The following is a 22,358-nucleotide window of genomic DNA, read 5'->3' as shown; positions in this document are numbered from 1 at the left end:
CAAAAAAAAGTTCACCTCGTCTCTGAATCAGTGTGCTATGAATAATATATAAACTGTGTGTGTGTGTGTGTGTGTGTGTTGTGAAATCCTTTGTAAGGATCTTCAGCAGGCCTCTTTCTTGCTCAAGGAGCCCATGTTGTCTTGATTTAGGCCTAGCTCCTTCCCATCCTATTCATTTGACAAGCGAGATATTTGGTGGCTATGATTCATGCCCGTCTGCTTGCCTGTGATGAGATTGGCTCTGTGACAAGGATTAAAGATACACAGAGATGAGGCAGACACCATCTCCTGCTGATGGGGTTTAGTGAGGGGGGTGTACTCACAGGGGAGAAACAATATATAAACAGATATGCAAAGTCATTGCACTCCTGTGCTTAAATCTATGAGAGAAAGAAATGATGGGACGAGAAAGTCACGTTGAAATGTGGTGGCATTTGATCTGAGGATGAGACAGGGTAAACTATGGAAAGAGCTAGGGTTAACTATCCTGGACAGAAAGAATACTACGTCTTAGGATGAGCAGGTGGTGGTGTTCTACTCCAGCCAGCTGAGAATCCTCACTTGTACAATTTAGGCAAGTCTTGAACCTGGTAACAAGTGCTGGAGACCCAACAGCCACATGTGCAGCTTCAAGCACACCAGAGCCTGGACACTATGTGGGGTACTGACCGCTCAGTAGGCTCAGTACTTCTCCTCACTCCCCGTATGATCAGAAAGCCAACTCTGATGACCTCTGCAACCGTGAAGCTATATGCAGGAATTGTTGCGCCTATAGCTTTGGAGAGTCAAGACAGAAAGGCCCTTCTTTTATCAGCAATCAAGTTCGGCCAAGGCAGGAGCCTGGTATCTGGGGATTTGCCTGTGTCTACTCTGTCAGCTGTATCAGGATCGTGCCCCACTAGGGGGCACTGTTGCGCTGCAGGAAGTTAGGCTGGCTTGCAGAACTCATCCCTGTAAATCCACCCACTTCTCCTGGGACTCTGGCTTGTGAGGTTGTAAAGCTTGGTGGGAAAAGAAAACACCCACAGAACTTACTGATTCATCTAGTCATTGGCTGGAGAGCTTGCAAGTACCTGGGAACACTTAGAGTTCTTGGGACTGATTGGTCCTTATTCGGTGGATCTGAGTACACACAGCGGCAGGGGAGGGGAGCTGTGTGGAAAGCTCAGGTAGGGAACACAGTGGTGAAGGTTGGATACTCAGACCGAGGAGAGTGGCATCCAAAGCTGCTGGGTTGGTCGGCTCCATTCTCACCTGACCCCAGAGGTTTCCATCCCCTCTGGAGTACGAGCCAACCTCATCTACAAATGGCAGGATTTGGTGAATTGAAACGTGTGGGAAAGTGGGAAACGTGTGTATGGAAGAGGAGTTCGTTGGCCAGAGGAGCATGACAGACTAGCCATGTATGCTAATGTCCTTCATGTTCACAGCCAGGAGTCTATGGTGGAAGCCACCTGCTGACTAAGATGCCTTCTGACAGAACCCCCTCTTCAGATGGGGAGAGGGTGAGGGCAGCCAGCCTCAGACTCCCAGTGCTGCTTGCAAAGCTCTGTGGTGCTTGTCTCCTTCAGGTCCTTACAGATGATCTGCCGTTCTGTAGGAAGGAGGGGTTGTCCAAGCTGTGAAAGGAGGGGAGAAGGGCTCTCCTGGAGACGGTCTGTATACTGTTTCAGGCTGACTCATAGCAACCACAAAGAGGATAATGATTCTTCGGCGCCTCTTGGAGCATCACTGCCCCCATGAACTCTCTTGTTTCCTGGATGCTGATGCCATTGGGAAGTATCATACAAGAGTAAGCTGCATCTAAATGAGTTTGAGTGGGTCAGTCCTTGCTAGAGAAAGATGATGAAAGGTTTGGAAGGTGGGCTGAGACAGTTCTGAGCTGGCCATGATGAAGGTCAGAGAGGAGAGCTTACTCGTTAGACCCACTCATCGTTTAGACCTTGGTGTGGCCTGACAGCGGGTCGATGAACAGCCATGCGAAGACCAATGCAGAGTCCTGGAGAAATTCGTGTGAAATAGGCCTGGGGCTCAGGAGCAGGCGTGCCCAAAGCCAAGAAGAAAAATTTTAGGGAGTAAGGAGTGAGTAGACACTCCAGATGCCACAGAAAGGTGAAGTAAACCAGGACTAAAGTCGAAAGGGACTGAGATGGTGCCTCAGTGGGTAGAATGCTTGCCTGGTCCAATCCATGCCTTCAATAAATTGTGACATGTGCTTGTGATCCCAGCACTCAGGGGTGGAGCCAGGAGGATCAGACATCAGAGCCATCGCTGCATAATGAGTCTGGGGCCAGCAGGGCTTACACAGGGCCCTGTCTGAAAACGAAATAAAACAAAACCAAACCTATAAACACACACACTAGAGGGAGGAGATGGGCTGGAAATCGGAGGCACCGGGATGAGGAAGAATGTGACTAGTTGGAGGAAGTGGAAGCTCTAAACTCTGCATCAAGGTCCTCAGCTGGAAAGAGCTGCAGCCACGGAGGACTGCAGCAGGAGACAAAGCAGGCATCAGGCTCCCCAAAGAGACTTGAGTCCAATCAGAGAAACCCGATAGAAAACAGGAAGCCCATTCAAGGACGGGTGTGGTGTTTTATGATTGACACAGGCTCTTACCTGTCTACCTGGCTTAGACTTGAGGACAGCACAGGAAGTCTGAGCCATCCACCTGTTGCTGGTGAGGAAGCTGGTAGGAATGTCACAGAGCCAGGAAACCTAAATCCTAATTCTAATTCTAAACCCTTTACTAATTCTAATCACTCACAACTCCTTACTTGACATCAGTTCATCTGAGCCTTCATCAAGTGCATGCCTTGCACCATTATTAACAGGGCTGCCTTGACACCTGGCTACTCCAATAGCAAAGCCCAGTAAGTCAGCTTCCAGGTAGAGCCAGACAGATATGTAGACACCTACTGTGTTTGTGCATTGATGAATCCAGGAAGATTAACCCAGGAAGAAGGACAGAGGGAAGAGGAAGAAGATAAACCCTGAGGAAACAGGCAGATATGCAGTTATCTTCAGTTAGTGTCCCCAAGCTCAGCCACAGATGGAGCCTGAGAAATGGAGGTCCAGTTGCCAGGAAACTTCTCAGGGCTGCTCAAGCACTCGCAAAAACACTTAACACCCACAGTTCCTCAGCCTCCTATCCGGGCCAGCATCTCGAGGAAGGATGCCTGCCACGCCCTCGCCACCCACCCACGCTTCAGCCACTGCAAGCAACCTTCCTTCCTTCAGTACGCAATGCAATGCAGGCATTTGTCTTCCTAAACAATATCAATGGAGACCTTCACAAATAGCATTTAATAAGCTACACTTTCTTAATGACCAAGAACACATGCTCATGGCCAAGAAGAGAAGCAAGACCATAAACACATCAAACTAAAGGTGAAAATGAATTCCCAGTGTGCACACCACCACCATCGGCTGTGCATCTCCCAAGGTCATTCTCCAAAATAAGCACTGCTAAGGACACCCTGTGCATCCTTTCAGAAGAGACACAGGCACATACACTCCAGCATATGTGTGTGGATTTTGAACGCAAATAGGGTCATGGTAACCTGACGGCAACTCGCCTCTCCCACTTAACAATACCCTGGACTCTCTTCCGTGTGTATCTTTAAATAGATCTTTCTTGCTTTTAACAGCCGCTTTATAATCTACGGCACAGCCTTGTTAGAGTTTATTTAACCACATCCTACTAATGGCCACATGGCTTGTTCCTAGTCTCTAGCTTTAACACATAACGTGTGGTAGTTAGGTCCATGTTTGCTAATATAATAATAAATTAAACAAAGCAACAAACAAACAAAAATGCTTGTTCCTGGATCCCTCTCACTCAGGGAAGACATTTCCTAGTTGTAGGAGGACCCCAGTTCTTCCTTGTACTTGTTGAACTTGCTCTGTTCTAGAGCCACGGAGTCCTCTGCACTAGAAAAGACAGGGAACAGGATGGATCCGTTGTACACTCACACTGGCCTTGAAGCAATGCATCCCCGCTTGTTCTTCCCGTCAAGGCTCAGCCAGGGCCCTCAGTTGGATGTGGTAAGGAGAATGGTAATCCTTTGGAACTGTAAGACCAGTACAAGTAGAGTCACCGAAGAGAGGACATCTCTGTTGAGTGCCTCTCCATCTCTGCCACAATTGCAGCAGTGAGTGTCTGTATCCCCCACACAAGTCTTTATACCTTTGTGTAGATACATTTCCAGAAGCGCAGTGGCCATGTCCAGGGGATGTGCATTTTAGACATTGTGGGTAATGTCCAACTGCCCACCTAAAGGCGCATTGGTTTGTGCTCCTGCCTTGTCAAGAAGGCTTTCCTCCTTCACACCCATGTTAGAATGTGTATATCCTAAGGCTGGGAGACAACTCAGCAGGTGAATGGCTTGCCAAGCAAGATTGAGGACCTGACTTTAGACCCTGAGAACCCATGTAAAGCCAGACACAGACGTAGTGGCATGTGTCTATACTCCTGTACTCCATCCAGGAAGGATGGAGAGTAGAGACAGGAGACTCCCTGGGAGCAAGCAAGCTGGAAGTGAAGCCTGAGGTTGTCCTCTGACTACCAAGTACAAATACATCGGGGCATACGTGGATCTCTCTCTCCCTCCCCCCTTCTGCATCCCTCTCCTTCTTCCTCTCTGTCTCCCCACCTACACACACACACAGACACACTCACACACACACACACTCACACACACAACTTCATAAGTGGATGAGTGATCCCTGTTACAGGTGATCATCACTTTAATTTGCATCCCTTTAAATGAGCATGTTAAGAGAGACTGAGATTATTTTCATGTTATTATGTTCTGTCTGTGGCTTTTCCCGTTAGTTCTTTTCTAATGACCCGCATCCCTTTCTTCCACTGGCTCTTTCTTCATTGCTTACTTTTTGTGAGGAGTCAGAGAAAATACATAAACTATGTACATGACAATAGGCGAAGCTGTCCCTCCGAGGTCCCAGTTAACATGCTACAAGTATTTGCTGCTTGTGTTACCTCCCTCTTACTTGTGACACTGTCCCGTTGCAGAGACGTATTTTTCTAATGTGCTTTAACTTTCCATGGTTTTTGTCTCATGCCTAGAAAGGCTGTCCTAGTGCCAAGATGAATTTTTCATGTTCTCACGTTTTCCTCTAGTGCTGAAGCCGCACTTGCATCCAGACTGCAACAGTGTTGCGTTGGTGATTTCCCTTGGTCCTCTGCGCCCTACTTTCCACAGCCCCCAAACAGGAACTGTGAGAGCCTGCTAGGTAGGGATATTGTGAAATTGGAGCACAATGATTGTGTCCTTAAGCTTAGAACAGACATTCGCTGAGATGCAGTATGCCGAATGCTAGCTATCTGATTGTTCCCATCTAGGTTTGTGGTTAATGACCCTGTATACAGCTGATATATATATATATTGAGCAAGTTATGGAAACCTTGTAAAAATAAATAAATTAAAAAATGAAAAGTATCTTGAATTCCAAAATATATGCATGACTTGTCGTTAAAAGGACCCATTGTTCTCTCTGTGGCTCAGTCATGTGTGTCTACCTCTACAACGGAACCCAAGACAAGTCCCACAACACTCAAGGTATGGCTTTACTAGGGATCTTTAAAAACTGAGAGTCCCGCAGAAGGGAAAGAGACTAGAGCAATGCTGTCTTCTCATGGGAACAGGAGGGACCTGCAAAGGGCTGGACCTCCTGAGGTGACCCAGGGAAGGAGACCTCAGCTCCGCACCTCCACCAATTTTCTTTCTTTTAAGAAAATAGTATTGGTACTTGGAGAATTTCATACAGTGTATCGTATTTATCCTTCCTCCAACTCTTTCAAGACCCACCCTGCTTCCTTTCCCACCCTGCTTCCTTTCCCACCCAACTTTGTGTCCCCTTTCCCCTGTCTTAGATGTGTGATCTCCCACTGGAGAGTGGTTGGCTTTCCGGGGCCTGCACTCTTAGGGAAAACTCTCTTTTCCCTTCCCAGCAGCTAACAATTTCTATGAGCTCCATGGCTAGCACGGGGCTTCATGCCCAGTGCCCCTCTCCACACTGGGATTGGTTTGGCGTGGGCTTGCTTAGGTCCTGTGCCTGCTTTCACAGCGGCTGTGAGTTCCTATGTGCAGCTGCCCTGCTGTGTCTGAAAAGCATGTTTCCTTGACATCGTCCACCGTCTCTGACTCTTATGCTTTTTGTGCCCCTCTTCTGAAACAACCCTGAGCCTTCGTATGAAGAGGTGAGGTGTATGGAATCCTCTTTAGGGCTGAGCACTCCACAGTCTCTCACTCTCTGCATCTTAGCCAGCTGTGAGTTTCTATACTGAGCATTATCTGCTGCCAATAGAATCGACTTCCTGTCGTTACAGCAATGAAGAGAGCAGCTTTGTCAGTTCTGAGGTAATCAGATGACTGGTTGATGGGTTTTGAGTCCCAACAAGAGTTAGCTAGGGACTTTGGAGACCTACAGGAAATTGATTTTAGACATAGACCCTTCTGCCAGAGAATTAAGTGGCCAGTTTTGTGGGAAGCTAAGTTCCAATGCAGCCCCTCTCCAATCCCTGTTAACTCCTTAAGGGAAAAAAATTATGGTTGGCATATCTTTGTAGTCCCTGGAATATAGTAGGTGCTACACAAATACCTGCTTAATTAATGAATGCTTGAATTCACAACAGCTACAGAACTAGACCTTGTTGATGCAGAGATGCGCCAGGCACAATTCCTAACACTAGGGGATGCTCAGCTGGGTAATGTGTCAAGAGGGCACTGTGTCTACACCGGGTACCATGGAAATCGTGAGGGATGAAAACAAGTGCCTTACCTCTCTAGGCAAAGGAAACAACACATCAGTAAGGGAAGGCTTTGCGGTAGAAGCAATAATCTGTTAGACAGGCTAAGAAATGCTTCGTGCAGAGGGCACCTATCAGAGTCCTCTCAAGATGAAAAACAGCCTACAGAAAGACAGACTGAACTTTGAATAGTCCACTCTGACTGTAGCCTAGCAGTGGCTATGGCCAGGACCAAATGCGCCATAGACATGCTGTCTAGTTCAATATCATCTGGGCAACAGAGAGTGACTGGTGGTGGAGTTTAAACTGGATTTTAGCATTTTGCTCCCGGGTCACTTAACACTCAGGGTTTGCTGCTGTAGAGGTGGAAGGAAGCGGCCTCTTGACAGTCTGGGCCTACCTCAGCCAAAGGGTAAACGGCCACAGGTGTCTGAAGCTTGGCTCCGAGTGGAGATTTAGCAGGTTTGCTTTCAGAATCAGCTCTTTGCAAAAGGCCTCTTTCCTCCACTGCGGCTGCTAATTATCCCCCTGGAGACTGCGGTGCTTTTCAAGGAGCCTCGTTGCCCACTTAGGAGCTAATAAATCACAAAGTCCCCCAGGCAGCTGGGCCTTCCAGAACACAAGTGCAGAACACACAAATTTAGCAAAAAGGAAGCCTTGCACAGACTCTGTAATAATCAGAGGCATGCCCACTCTGTGTTCCCAATAATGCCCAGCTCCAGCACATTCCTGTGTGTGCGGGATGTACCTTGTGTGGACAGTGGATGTATCTGTGTTCCACTGGGTGACCAATGTGAGTCAGAAATGTCATTTCCAGAGAGCCCCAGGATGGCGAAAACTTATCATGGTTTGGATAGAAGTATCTCCAAAAGGCTAACATACTGAGGCTTGGTCTGCAGATGATGGTGCTGCAGAGTGGACACAGAATAAAACCAGAACTTATGCCATCAACAAGTTTGTTAGTTCATTGTTAAATTCATACTGAATGGCTAGAAGTTCACTGAAGACCTGAAATATTGTTGGAAAAAAAAACTTTCCACTTTCCTAGAAACAATGTTGAAGGTCCTATCTTGTCTCTGCAGCCCCTTCTCCATATATTCATTGGAGAAGCATTTATTTAGCACCTACTATACGCCAGATATATAAAGATATGTGAAGTGCTTTCCTTCCTTATGTAGTAACAGCTTTGTAAGCCAGCTAGGACTTAAGGGGTAACATCTCCCACTTCCCATATTGTGATCTGCACCTGAACTGAGCTTCCCACAAACAGCAGTGGCTTCCTCTGCTAGAAGGGTCTACACCCTAGTGGGAGTTTCCTATAGGTCTTCATGGTCCCCAGAAGCTCAGCCGTTGAGCAGCTGCCCTGCATGCATTCCCACACCGTGATGCTTCTGCCGCAACACAGGCTCAAGAGTTGTGGAACCAGCTGGTCACAAAATGAAACTTCTGGAATCATGAGCTAACATAACTCCTTCCTCTCTCCCTTAGAGGTGGTCTTCCAAAGTATCTTGTCCTATCTGGGAAATTTTTTTTTCCTCTCTAGCAAGCTCTGCAGGAAGTCTGAGTTCTTCCCCTTTAGATGACACAACACAGAATTCTGAGGTGTGGGACAACATAGTAATGCCTGATCCTCCCACATCATTCTTCCCAGATGAAAGCCTCCACTGTCTCCTGCTCTCCTCAATGGGTATTTTCAGAAACCCACTGAGAGTCACCTCCTCACCAGAGCTGAGAATACGGCACTGAACAAAGACAGCCATGCACACTCCAAGAGTTTATATTCCTGTCATGGTGGCCAGGTCTCTAAGCACACTATTAAAAAGGGACTAGAGGCTAGGAATATGACTCAGTTAATGGAATGTTTGCTTCACATGCATGCACACCATGTTCGATCCATAGAAACACATAAACCGCATGTGATATCACAAATCTGTGATCCCAAACTTGTCAGTTAGAGGCAAGAAAATCAAAAGTTCAAGGCCATCCTTGAGCACAAATGAAGTTTGAGGCCAGCCTGGAATATGTGTAATTTTTGTCTTAAATACATAGATACACACACACATACACCACATACACACCACACACAAACACACCCCAATCTATAGACCCTTACCAAAATCCCACTGAGTAGGAATGGATAGGGGAGGAACATGGGGCACATGGTAGCCATTACTCATGAACAGCTCTAGTGAAGGCTGTGAGGTACAGGAATGCATAGTCCATACCAGGAGTTCCCAGCCTAGGGACTGAGACCCCTTTGGGGGTCGAGCAACTCTTTCACAGGGTTCGCCTAAGACCATCAGAAAACACAGATGTTTACATTGTGATTCATAGCAGTAACAAAACTAGAGTTATGAAGTAGCAGCAAAAATAATGTTATGGTTGGAAGTCAGCACAGCATGAGGAACTCGATTGAAGGGTCACTGCGTCAGGGAGGTTGAGGACCACTGCCCTAAACCATCCTTCTTTGCTCAATAGAGTATACATAAGCTTTCTCATGGAGGTCCCGGACTATGCTCAGAGTTTCGAGTTGAATTAGTCTGGCTTGGGATTCAGGTGAAGCACTTCTCCCAGAGTTCCCAGGGTGCCTAGGAACAGCACTGAGCCTTGGTGGGGAGCACAGCACGTGCAGAGAATAAGACAGAGATGCTGTGGAGGTGCTCCTTTAAGCCCCATTCCCCTTCCTGCTTCCGGAGTGAGTTGTGGAAGCGGAGTTTGGAGTTCCAGTTCAGCCTATGGAACCTATGGCCACAATAACATCTTTAGAACAACAAAAATACTGCTTCTGTGACTCTGTGTTTGAGACAAAAGTCACACAAATTCCAGGCTGGAATCCTAAGTACTTAGAATGCTAAGTACTAAGCTTAGAAACCAATGTTGGTTGTTGAAGACTCATAAGCCACACTATTTACAAACATGTCCTCCAAAAGCCAAACTGTTAAGAATTAGTCCCCAGCCTGTGGTGCTATTGGGAGGTGGTAGAGCCTTCCAGAGGCAGGGCCTATTGGGAGGCCCTTTGGTCATTGGAGTGCGCTCTTGAAAAGCGTATTAGAGGCAGCTCCTTTTGTGCTTCCTGCCTGTGAATTAGCTACCTTCCTCAACCATATGTTCTCCTACATGCCCCCAAGGCATGTGGGCTCCAAGAAAAGGAGCCCATTACCACAGACGGGATCATCCACTACTGTGCCAAAATAAACATGTTTCTTTGTAAGTTGATTGTGTAGGGCATCATGTTGTTACAGCAGCAGAATGTTGGCTGACCCGGGCTACCTCCCAACAGGCTTGTTTCTGGGATTGAATTTGGATCCACTCACTCACTGAACAATGATGGTGGGCAAAGATAAACAAGAGACATCTCCAAATAGCTAATAATCTTTAGTCATAAAACGAGACATAAGAGGTAATTACCAAAAGATAGGATGATGCTGATAAATATAAAAAAGGAAGGGCCAGAGATGTGTGACTTCAGTTTGGGTTTGTAAAGATGCGAAAGCATTCATCAGGGCAAGCGAGAAGAAAAAAAGCCAGTGTCAAGTGTTGAGAAGTTAAATATCCAGGAGTGTGAAGACAGCTCGGCCAGCAAAGTGCTTGCCCCACAAGCGAAGGGAGTTTCAGCCTCAGAATCTGCATAGAAAGCTGAACAAGTTGAGCATTCAACTAATCCCCACAAGGGAGGCTGAGACGGGCGGATCCCTGGGCCTCAAACGCCACCAGTCTAGCTGAATCTGCAAACTCCAAACCAATGAGAGACCTGGTTTCAAAAAACCAAGGCAGACCCATGCATGAAGGATGACACCCTAGGGTGACTCCTGGCCTCCACATGCAAGTGTGTGCACACACAGATGCACATGTACCCACAAAAAAATAAATTCGGGTGAAGGAAAAAAACATATATGAAAAGACACTTGTGTTTAGAGAGTGGGTTTTATGTTCAGTGTGGCATGACTGTCAACTTACCAGAAGTGATGGGAATTAATTCTAGAAAGGTAGGCAGGGAACTCATATTCCACGGAATACCGACTTTATTCTAAGGAGTCGCTGAGGCTTGCGTTGATTGGATTGGCTTTAGAGTTTCCCCTGGTGGCAGAATGGATTGAAGCCAGTAGAAGCATGCACATCAGAGAGTAAGCTACAGCAGGAGAGCCCTGTAACTAGGCGAGGAGCACAAAGACTTGGGCAGGTTAGGAAGACAAATGTTCCAGGGGGGAAAATGACAGACATTTTGCTGTTGTTGTTTTGTTTTTCTGTCTGTACAGCAATTACAATTTGAGAAGGAAAATGGGGAGTTGAAGTGTTTGGCCCACAGACAGTCAGACACTGGCAGTTTAAAACACAGGGAAGCTGAAGTGACAGCTTCCATTACCAACTTATGAATCACCCCCTAGGTGATGACTAAAGGCTGGGGAGGAAGTAGATCCTTCAGGATGGTTGTGCAGTCTATTGGGAAGGTCCAGAATAGACTGGAGAAAGTCAGGAATTTGAGAGAGGCTGAGGAACTCAGAACATACCTGTATTTGAGGGCTTGTGGATTCCATTAAGACTCAAAGAGGGGCTGAAGAGATGGCTCAGCAGTTGAGAGCACTGGCTGCTTTTCCAGAGGACCCAGGTTCAACCAGCACCCACGTAGGGGTTCATAACCATCTGTAACCCCAGTTCCAGGGGATCCGATGCCCTCTTCTGGACTCCATGCAATTCTCCTGTCTCAGCATTGGGGTTACATGCATGCTCAACACACCTGGCTACTTTTGTGGGTACCACAATCCAAATTCAGATGCTCATGTTTTCACAGCAAGAACTGATGCCTACTGAGCTACCTCTCCAGCCTGTAATCTGGTCCCTTTGTTTTAGCTCTGGCCATACAACTGATGTGCCCATTAGGAATTAGAATGGTAGAAACTCTGTTAGTGTCCAATTGGGGAATGCTATGTTACTCTGAAGGTCACCAGAATTGATTGAAAATTTCCAAACTAGCAAAAGGGGAGATGTTAGTGGATGCTGTGGGCACAATCCTACTAAGGCTTGGGAAATGCTGCCTCCTGTTTTCCTCTCAGATATTCCTTATTGCACCACAGGATATTGCAAAGAAATATATTTAATGGCTAGTCAAGCACCAAGTCATTATGCCTGGGAAGACCTTTGCATCAATAATGCCCGTGAAGTTTGGAAAACCTTTAAAGGAGGTTTAAGTATCCTACCCTATACATGCAATTGTCTCTATTCTCATCATAAACCCCCCTAATTATCTAATTATAATGTATACAAGGTTCTGTCTAAGAAACTCCAGCCAAGGAATTCAATCAAAATACATTTGGACTTGTTCTAATTCTCTTTTGAGACAGGGCGGGGGTCTCCCAGGATGCCCTCAAATTCATAATCCTCTTGCCTCTGCCTTCCAAGGTCTTGGATAACAGACAAGCTACCATACCTGACTTGATATCCCACATTTTAAAATATTGCCCATTCCATACTAATAACCCTATTAAAACTTTCAGCCTAGGCAATTTGACACAGACCTTGGGTTTTGAAACAAAAATGTCAGCTGCATCAGCACTCCTGTGCAGTGAATGTGGAGCCTACAGATGGATATTCAGAGAATCCTGAGGAAGTGAACTGAGCCAGGTGGACCACAGGCCCAGCACACCTTGCTCTCACAGGTGGCCCACAGGCCCAGCACACCTTGCTCTCACAGGTGGACCACAGGCCCAGCACACCTTGCTCTCACAGGTAGACCATAGGCCCAGCACACCTTGCTCTCACAGGTGGCCCACAGGCCCAGCACACCTTGCTCTCACAGGTGGACCATGAGCTCAGCAAACCTTGCTCTCACAGGTGGACCATGAGCCCAGCATACCTTACTCTCACAGGTGGCCCACAGGCCCAGCACACTTTGCTCTCACAGGTGGCCCACAGGCCCAGCACCCCTTACTATCACAGGTGGACCACAGGCCCAGCACACCTTGCTCTCATAGGTGGACCATGAGCCCAGCATATCTTACTCTCACAGGTGGCCCACAGGCCCAGCACACTTTGCTCTCACAGGTGGCCCACAGGCCCAGCACACCTTGCTCTTACAGGTGGACCATGAGCCCAGCACTCCTTGCTCTCACAGGTGGACCATGAGCTCAGCATACCTTACTCTCACAGGTGGACCACAGGCCCAGCACACCTTGCTCTCATAGGTGGACCATGAGCCCAGCATACCTTACTCTCACAGGTAGCCCACAGGCCCAGCACACTTTGCTCTCACAGGTGGCCCACAGGCCCAGCACACCTTGCTCTCACAGATGGACCATGAGCCCAGCATACCTTACTCTCACAGGTGGCCCACAGGCCCAGCACCCCTTACTATCACAGGTGGCCCACAGGCCCAGCACCCCTTACTATCACAGGTGGACCACAGGCCCAGCACCCCTTACTATCACAGGTGGACCACAGGCCCAGCACACTTTGCTCTCACAGGTGGACCATGAACCCAGCATACCTTACTCTCACAGGTGGACCACAGGCCCAGCACACCTTGCTCTCACAGGTAGACCATGAGCCCAGCACACCTTGCTCTCACAGGTGGCCCACAGGCCCAGCACCCCTTGCTCTCACAGGTGGACCATGAGCCCAGCATAGCTTGCTCTCACAGGTGGCCCACAGGCCCAGCACACCTTCTCTCACAGGTGGACCATAGGTCCAGCACACCTTGCTCTCACAGGTGGACCATAGGCCCAGCACACCTTGCTCTCACAGGTGGACCATGAGCCCAGCACACCTTGCTCTCACAGGTGGACCATGAGCCCAGCACACCTTGCTCTCACAGGTGGACCATGAGCCCAGCACACCTTGCTCTCACAGGTGGACCAGAGGCCCAGCACACCTTGCTCTCACAGGTAGACCATGAGCCCAGCACACCTTGCTCTCACAGGTGGCCCACAGGCCCAGCACACCTTGCTCTCACAGGTGGCCCACAGGCCCAGCACACCTTGCTCTCACAGGTGGACCATAGGCCCAGCACACCTTGCTCTCACAGGTGGCCCAGAGGCCCAGCACACCTTGCTCTCACAGGTGGCCCACAGGCCCAGCACACCTCGCTCTCACAGGTGGACCATGAGCCCAGCACACCTTGCTCTCACAGGTGGACCATGAGCCCAGCACACCTTGCTCTCACAGGTGGACCATGAGCCCAGCACACCTTGCTCTCACAGGTGGACCATAGGCCCAGCACACCTTGCTCTCACAGGTGGACCATAGGCCCAGCACACCTTGCTCTCACAGGTAGACCATGAGCCCAGCACACCTTGCTCTCACAGGTGGACCATGAGCCCAGCACACCTTGCTCTCACAGGTGGACCATGAGCCCAGCACACCTTGCTCTTACAGGTGGACCATAGGCCCAGCACACCTTGCTCTCACAGGTGGCCCACAGGCCCAGCATACCTTGCTCTCACAGGTGGACCATGAGCCCAGCACACCTTGCTCTCACAGGTGGCCCACAGGCCCAGCACCCCTTGCTCTCACAGGTGGACCATGAGCCCAGCATACCTTGCTCTCACAGGTGGCCCACAGGCCCAGCACACCTTGCTCTCACAGGTGGACCATAGGCCCAGCACACCTTGCTCTCACAGGTGGCCCACAGGCCCAGCACACCTTGCTTTCACAGGTGGAGCATGTATACAGAATACCTTGTTCTCTGAAACTAGTAAGAGGGCCTGGGGACAGGTTCAGATAAAGGTCAGTTTCAAGACTGAATGGAAGAAGACTGAAGGATTAGGATATGAGCTCTTCTACCTTCCCTATGTGGAGGAGACTAGCCTCACATTAAGAGTGGGTAAGAGAACAAGGGTTGGGAGCTTACAGTGAGAATTTGAAACACCAAAAGATGGTGATGCTGTAAAGACACATGGCTGATGAGTCAACCAAAGCTAGGACTGATACTGTCCTAGGCTCAGCAATCCTGTCTACTGGCTAGAAACCTGGGTACAGAACTGGAAAGAATAAAAACTGGAATACTGCATTGTCAGAGACTGAGAGAGCAGGTGGTGCGTGAGGATGGTACTGGAATTATTGTCTGCTAGGTCAAAAACAAAGGAAGAAAGTGAAATCCAGAGTCTCGTAAGTAAACCTAAGGACAGGTGTGAGTTTGGAACTGTGCTAAAGGTGAAGGGGACAAAGATGTAACCTGTCATTTCCTGAGGCTGTTGTAACAAATGGCCAGAAAACCATTAAAACAGTAGAAGGTGATTCTTTCCACAGTTTTGGAGGTGAGATTGCTAGCAGAGTTGCAATACATACTGTGAAGAAACATTGCTCTATGCCTGTCTTATAGCTGCTGGCGACAGTGGCGCTGTTCTAGGCCCTCGTGCTCACCACGGTACTGTCTCAGCCCACCTTCTTCCTGCATGTCTCAGGTTACTGCCATGGATTTGAGTCACACATGTCCAGGATGTGGGACTTCACCTTTCCATCTGCATGGATGCAGTTCCCAACAAAACTACACTTGGAGGTTCTATGCCTGATCCTAGAATGAGCTTCAGGGTGAAACATTTTAATTGTGACTGAAAGGACTTTCAGCAGCAGGATGAAAGGGCTAAAAGGGGGGAGTATAGGGGGTTAGGTGAGTGTGGCTAGGCGGCGTGGGGGAAGGTGTCCAGGTGGGCCCTTGCCTGGGCACCTCTGCCCCTGAGGGACCACACACACAGAGACATGGTATAGAATAGAATTTATTCAGAATAGGGGATGGAGTTAGTGGTAGAGAGAGAGAGAGAGAGAATAGAGAGAGTGGAGGCCGTCCATGACCACGTGGAGGGGGGAAGAGCCCCAGGGGCAGAGAAGTGAGAGAGTGTGGGAGAGCGGAGAGCAAAAGGAGAGAGTAGGAGCAAGTAGCCCCTCTTATAGTGGGCCAGATCTCTGGGGCGGGGCATACCTGGCTATTGCCAGGTAAGTGTGGGGTGGAGCTTAGACAAAACCCCAACAGTGACAGCTTTGATGACAAGGCCCAAAGGTTGGCTGTGAATAAGTGTAGAGGAAAGAAAGAGAAAACGGGTGACAGAGTAGATGCTGGGAAGCTGTGGGGACAGGTGGAGATGGCAGGAGGTAGGGAGAGGGCTGGGAAGGGCGAATTTGTGTATTAGAGAAGCGTGAGGACGGATGCTTTGGGAGATGGTGATGAGCACTGTGGGAGGGACATAGGCCTGGGGGAACTGTTTGTCTTAGCACAGCTTCCTTGTCAGCCTCCTCTGATTCCCTGTGAACCTTAAAACTGAGCATTAAGACAAAATAGCCCAAAACCTTTATAATTAATTGGTTTAGGATAGAACCCTAGATATCTTTATTTTAATAAAGATGTGAGAGAAAAATGAAACAAACTAACAAAGAAAGAACCAGAAAGGAAGAAAGAAAAAGTTACATCCTCGTGTAATGTTCAGACCCATGCTGCCAGTGACAAAAAATCCTGGTATAAAGACAAAACAACGACCTTCAGGAAGAAAAGCAGTGGCTGGGAATCAGGCGTGTTCTCCATCCAGGCTGGAGAGAGAGATCTGGAAGGGACACTGCAGAGACCTTCATCCTTGGGACCTTCATCCTTTGAAAATTAAAAAACAAAAAAGGGAGGGGCGGGAGAAAGGGTTGCATTGCCTGGCTCTGACTGAGGTTGCTGCCATCCAGGGGAGGTGTGTGCCTGGTGCAGCCCTACACAAAGGATGTAATTCAGATTTAAAAAAAAGACGTCAGAACTCATTTCTCTAACAGTTGCTATTCTTGCAAAAACAAGCCTTTTGCTCCTCAAAAAAAAAAAGGATTTTAATATATATGAAGAAATATTTTTGGCCAGGATAATACTCCACAGCTTACTTTGTATTTTTGAATACATAATAAACACATTAAAAATTTCAAACAGCGTAAAAGATTATACAATCAAATGTAATTCTCATTTATCCCCGATTGCCTAGTTCTCCCCTCCCACATACAGAGCCCTCTCCCAGCACTAAGTACAGTCACCAGAGTCCTGAGTCTCCCTCCTGAGATAAGCTACCATATGGGCTTTCTTCAGTATACAGCACAGGCTCATCCTTGGTGTACGTCCCCACAAAACCAAACTCTGCAGATGTTGAAGTCTCCTATAGAAATTGGTATAGTATCTGTGCTGCATCCTACACTCATATAATCTTCAAATCATCTTTAGACGGCTGGTTATGGTACATAATTCAGTGTTAATATTGTATACAAAGAAACATATGTATGTATTTAGCACATATGCATTTTCCTAAAGTGTGTGTGTGTGTGTGTGTGTGTGTGGCATGTCATGTGTGGAGATCAGAGGACAGTCTCAGGTATCATTTCTTATCTTCTACCTCGTTTGAGGCAGAACGTTTCTCTGCTGCATATACCAAGTTAGCTGGTTCGTAGCCTCCACAGGCTCCTCTGTACATCTTGTGTAGTTGGTGCTGGTATTTACAGACATACAAATACCCATCTTTATGTGAATTCTGGGTATCCAAACTCAGGCTAACACACTTGCTTGGGCTCCTCAAAGTCAAATCTCTGGCTGTAGAACCCATGGATATGGAGGCTTACTGTATGTTGGAGATCATTTGTTGCATATTAATACTGTGTGTGTGTGTGTGTGTGTGTGTGTGTGTGTGTGTAAAACAATGTTAGTTGAAGTGAGTTTCTGACCAAGTAAGAACCTCAAATGGGATAGGAAGAGGGGCCTACATGGGTCACCCAGCAAGGGAAACTAACAGCAGCACCCCCAAATTAGCCACACTCTCTGATTACGTCTTGCTTCTGCCCCCACCCCCCAGGAGCCTGATGCCAAGGACCTTGGAAACCCAGATCACACTGGAGAAGACACCCAGCTATTTCGTCACTCAAGAAGCCCCTCGGCGGATCTTCAACATGTCACGAGACACCAAGCTGATAGTGGTGGTGCGGAACCCAGTGACCCGAGCCATCTCTGACTACACGCAGACGCTATCCAAGAAGCCAGACATTCCCACCTTCGAGGGCCTGTCCTTCCGCAACCGCAGCCTGGGCCTGGTGGACGTGTCTTGGAACGCCATCCGCATCGGCATGTACGCACTGCACCTGGAGAGCTGGCTGCGGTACTTCCCACTGGCCCAGATCCACTTCGTCAGTGGCGAGCGCCTCATCACCGACCCAGCTGGTGAGATGGGGCGCATTCAGGACTTCCTGGGCATCAAAAGATTCATCACCGACAAGCACTTCTACTTCAACAAGACCAAAGGATTCCCTTGCTTGAAAAAACCAGAGTCGACCCTCCTGCCTCGATGCCTGGGCAAATCAAAAGGGAGAACTCATGTACAGATCGACCCTGAAGTTATAGACCAGCTCCGGGAATTTTATAGACCTTATAATATTAAATTTTATGAAACTGTTGGGCAGGACTTCCGGTGGGAGTGAGTCTCCAAGACACAAGGGCTCTCTCTACTCTTGTCCAGTTAGCGAGGTTTGCTCCCTGAGAACCCGATCCTCATCTCCAGCCGCTCTTCCCATCTTGAACCTCGTGCTAGATCATCTTGGACCCAGAAAACTGAGTAAAGACCAAGAGACTGGTGGTTCCTGCTCTGTCCAGGAAAAGTCTGTCTGCTTCTGGCGTGCCCATCCAGTTCTAGAATCTGCTCCCATCCGCCCATGAGAGGTCTTGAGGAATTACTGTGAGAAGAGAGGATCCCCCGGTGTTGGGGGATGTTCTGAGTGGAGATGGTTCTGTAGAGTGAGAACAGCAGTCCATCCCAACACTGTACACTCAGTGGCGGGCTTCTTAATTCCAAGTGGCATGTACCTTCCCTCTGAAATTAATTTTCCCCTGCGGCCCTGAGCAGTAGGATGGGGTAACCCTTCCATCCTCCTCAGCCCTGAGCGGTGGGGTGGGGGAACCCCTCCATCCTCCGCAGCCCTGAGTGGTGGGGTGGAGAACCCCTCCATCCTCCTCAGAACACAGCAGTTCATCAACAGTGTGTGTGCAGAGCCCAAAACCCCTCTCTGGCCACTCCACTGTGCTCGGAGGACGATGTCTTTGAAAAGCACTCTGTGACTATCCCTGCTCCCTGTGGACAAAAGCACATAAATTCTGCTGTTACGGGTACTTCACGCAAGCTTTCATGTTCAGCATGCACGGGATCATGCTTGTCCATGTGAAATAAATATGGCTCTCTCGTGTCCTTAACACTGAGTGTTTCTGTCTAAGGCAGGCCTTCGTCAGTAAATCCCAGTGTAAGAAGTGACCAGGGATGTGGAGGACTTGGAAGAACAGCTAGAAGTGGGTGTGGGTATGAAGACTGTGTCAGGAGAAGCCAGGGGCTACATAGGGGATGGTGGTTTCCAGCTGTGAGAAACTGGTACTGAAAGATCACATGGGATCTGTAAGGAATGTGTTTATTGTGTTTCTTTATCTTCAGCTCTAGGCATTGAATCCAGATCTTCGTGCATGCTAGACAAGTGTTCTGAAACACATGTATTTTCTTTCTGTGTTAGCGTATAGTGTACATACATGGTGGAAAGTGTGCATATGTTTGTGTGGATGCACATGTGTGCGTGTGTGTGTGTGTGTGTGTGTGTGTGTGTGTGTGTGTGTGTAGGACAAAGGTCAGTCTCAGGTGTCACCCATCAAACAGGCCACCCACACTGCCTTTTGAGACAGTCTCTCAGTAGTCTCAGGCTTACCAATTAGGAGATTGCTTCTCAGGCAGATTGTCCACCTGTTTTGTTTTTTTAATTGCTGTTGTTGTGTTGTGGTTTTGTTTTGTTTTGTTTTGAGGCAGAGGCTCTCACTGGCCTGGAGCTTGCCAATTAGGCTTAGCTGGCTGAAAGCCCCTGGGATCTGCCTGTGTTTGTCTGCCCAGGGCAAGGACTGCAAACTCACAATACTGTGCCCATCTTTTACCTTGAGTGCTAGGGACCAAACACAGGTTCTCATGCATACTTGGGAAGATTTGCTGACTCTGCTATCTCCCTTGCCCTTATATTTTTAAATTTTGAGTAGGGTCTTACTGAGTTGCTCAAGCTGATCTTGAGCTTAAAGTTCTCCGGCCTCAGCCTCCCAAGTATCTGGGATTAGAGTCATGCACTACAGGCCCAGCTTCTCTGAAACATGATCTTGGGATCTCTGCTTAAGATACTTTCAACTTAAAATACCAAACTGAAGGCCCAAGGACTGAGGGAGCATCAGATATATATTTTTGCTTGGCCAGCATAAAGCTTTGAAATACTGTCAGTGTTTACAAACTGAAAGTATTTGCCTCAAAATGTAGGGCTTCAGATATTCTTTTAAAAAGGGAAGAAAGAAAGAAGGAAGAAAGGAAGGAAGAGGAGAGACAGAGAGAGAACTTTGGCTATACAAAGCCTATACTCTGACATGAGAATTGACGACCACGTTTGGATCAATGGTTGGCTGCCATTTTTGGATATGGCCATGCCCTCCTGAGCTTCCCAGATCCCACATAGCTCCCTTCCTTGATGTGCATAATCTGCTTGGCCCTTGTGGGTATTTTCCAAGTCTTGCCTTGAATGTCCCAGACTCTACCGATGGTGCCTAGTCTGTCCAAAATGGCACCCAATATGATCCCATCATCTGGCTCACCTCCTGCGTCTTTCTCATCTTCTCCAGTTTTCTCATCTTCTCCAGAATCACATGCTTGCGGGTGCCCTTTTCAAGTCCCCACACTCTGGTCCCTGCCCTCTCCTTTGCCGGTGAGACCTCATTCAAGTGTGCTGGCTTAGCATTGGTAAGGGAACTTCCCTCTGCTGACAGCTGCCCACTCTTCTATCTTCCTTTGTCAATAACACGTTTTTTTTTTTAATTCAATGTATTCTTTATTTACATTTCAAATGATTTCCCCTTTTCTGAGTCCCCACTCCCTGCAAGTCCCATAAGTCCTCTTCTCTCCCCCTGTTCCTCCATCTACCCCTTCCCACTTACCTGTTCTGGTATTCCCCTATACTGTTGCACTGAGTCCAGAACCAGGGGCCACTCCTCCGTCCTTTTTGGACATCATTTAATATGTGGATTATGTTTTGGGTATTCCAAATTTCTAGGTTAATATCCACTTATCAGTGAGTGCATACCATGATTGATCTTTTGAGACTGGGCTACCTCACTTAGTATGATGTTGTCCAGCTCCATCCATTTATCTAAGAATTTCATGAATTCATTGTTTCTAATGGTTGAATAGTACTCCATTGTGTAAATATACCACATTTTTTGTATCCATTCCTCTGTTGAGGGACACCTGGGTTCTTTCCAGCTTCTGGCTACTACAAATAGAGCTGCTATGAACATAGTGGAGCATGTGTCCTTATTGCATGCCGGGGAATCCTCTGGGTATATGCCCAGGAGTGGTAGAGCAGGGTCCTCCGGAAGTGTCATGCCCAGTTTTCTGAGGACCCTCCAGACTGATTTCCAAAGTGGTTGCACCATCTTACAATCCCACCAGCAGTGGAGGAGTGTTCCTCTTTCTCCACATCCTCGCCAACACCTGCTGTCTCCTGAGTTTTTGACCTTAGCCATTATTACTGGTGTGAGGTGAAATCTCAGGGTTGTTTTGATTTGCATTTCCCTAATGATTAATGATGTTGAACATTTCTTAAGGTGTTTCTCAGCCCTCCAAAGTTCTTCATGTGAAAATTCTTTCTTTAGCTCGGTACCCCACTTTTTAATGGGGTTATTTGGTTCTCTGGGTTCTACTTTCTTGAGTTCTTTGTATATATTAAATATTAGCCTTCTGTCAGATTTAGGGTTGGTAAAGATCCTTTCCCAATCTGTTGGTTGATGTTTTGTCCTTTTGACAGTGTCCTTTGCCTTACAGAAACTTTTTAGTTTTATGAGGTCCCATTTGTCAATTCTTGATCTTAGAGCATAAGCTATTGGTGTTCTATTCAGGAACTTTTCCCCTGTGCCCATGTCCTCCAGGATCTTCCCCAGTTTCTTTTCTATTAGTTTTACTGTGTCAGGTTGTGGATGTCCTTGATCCATTTGGAGTTGAGCTTAGTACAAGGAGATAAGAATGGATCAATTCGCATTCTTCTGCATGCTGACCTCCAATTGAACCAGCACCATTTGTTGAAAAGACTATCTTTTTTCCACTGGATGCTTTCAGCTCCTTTGTCGAAGATCAACTGATCATAGAGGTGTGGGTTGATTTCTGGGTCTTCAATCCTATTCCATTGATCCGCTTGCCTAACATTGTACCAATACCATGCAGTTTATATCACTATTGCTCTGTAGTAAAGTTTGAGGTCTGGGATACTGAATCCCCCTGAAGTTTTTTTACTGTTGAGAATAGTTTCAGCTATCCTGGGTTTTTTGTTATTCCAGATGAATTAGAGCATTGCTCTTTCTAGCTCTATGAAGAACTGGGTTGGGATTTTGATGGGAATTGCATTGAATCTGTAGATTGCCTTTGGCAAGATGGCCATTTTTACTATATTAATCCTGCCAATCCACGAGCATGGAAGATTTTTCCATTTTCTGAGATCTTCTTCAATTTCCTTCTTCAGAGATCTGATGTTCTTGTCATATAGGTCTTTCACTTGTTTGGTTATAGTCACCCCAAGATACTTTATGCTATTTGTGGCTATT

General features: G+C 47.6%; 1 protein-coding gene across 1 annotated transcript in view; it reads left to right on the top strand.

Annotated features, from left to right (window-relative positions):
• Hs3st2 (heparan sulfate-glucosamine 3-sulfotransferase 2) overlaps positions 1 to 18,740 on the top strand; it is a 99,870-nt gene extending 81,130 nt beyond the window's left edge. Inside the window, exon 2 of the mRNA XM_052174865.1 lies at positions 17,563 to 18,740. Within this exon, the coding sequence (XP_052030825.1) occupies positions 17,563 to 18,181 (619 nt within the window). The 3' untranslated portion in view covers positions 18,182 to 18,740. The remainder of the gene's footprint in view (positions 1 to 17,562) is intronic.
• The last annotated feature ends 3,618 nt before the right edge of the window (positions 18,741 to 22,358 follow it).

The sequence above is a fragment of the Apodemus sylvaticus genome, chromosome 1, assembly GCF_947179515.1.
Source record: "Apodemus sylvaticus chromosome 1, mApoSyl1.1, whole genome shotgun sequence".
NCBI lineage: Eukaryota > Metazoa > Chordata > Mammalia > Rodentia > Muridae > Apodemus > Apodemus sylvaticus.
Note: the sequence above shows the minus strand (reverse complement) of the source record. Positions and strands in the feature narration are given on the sequence as shown.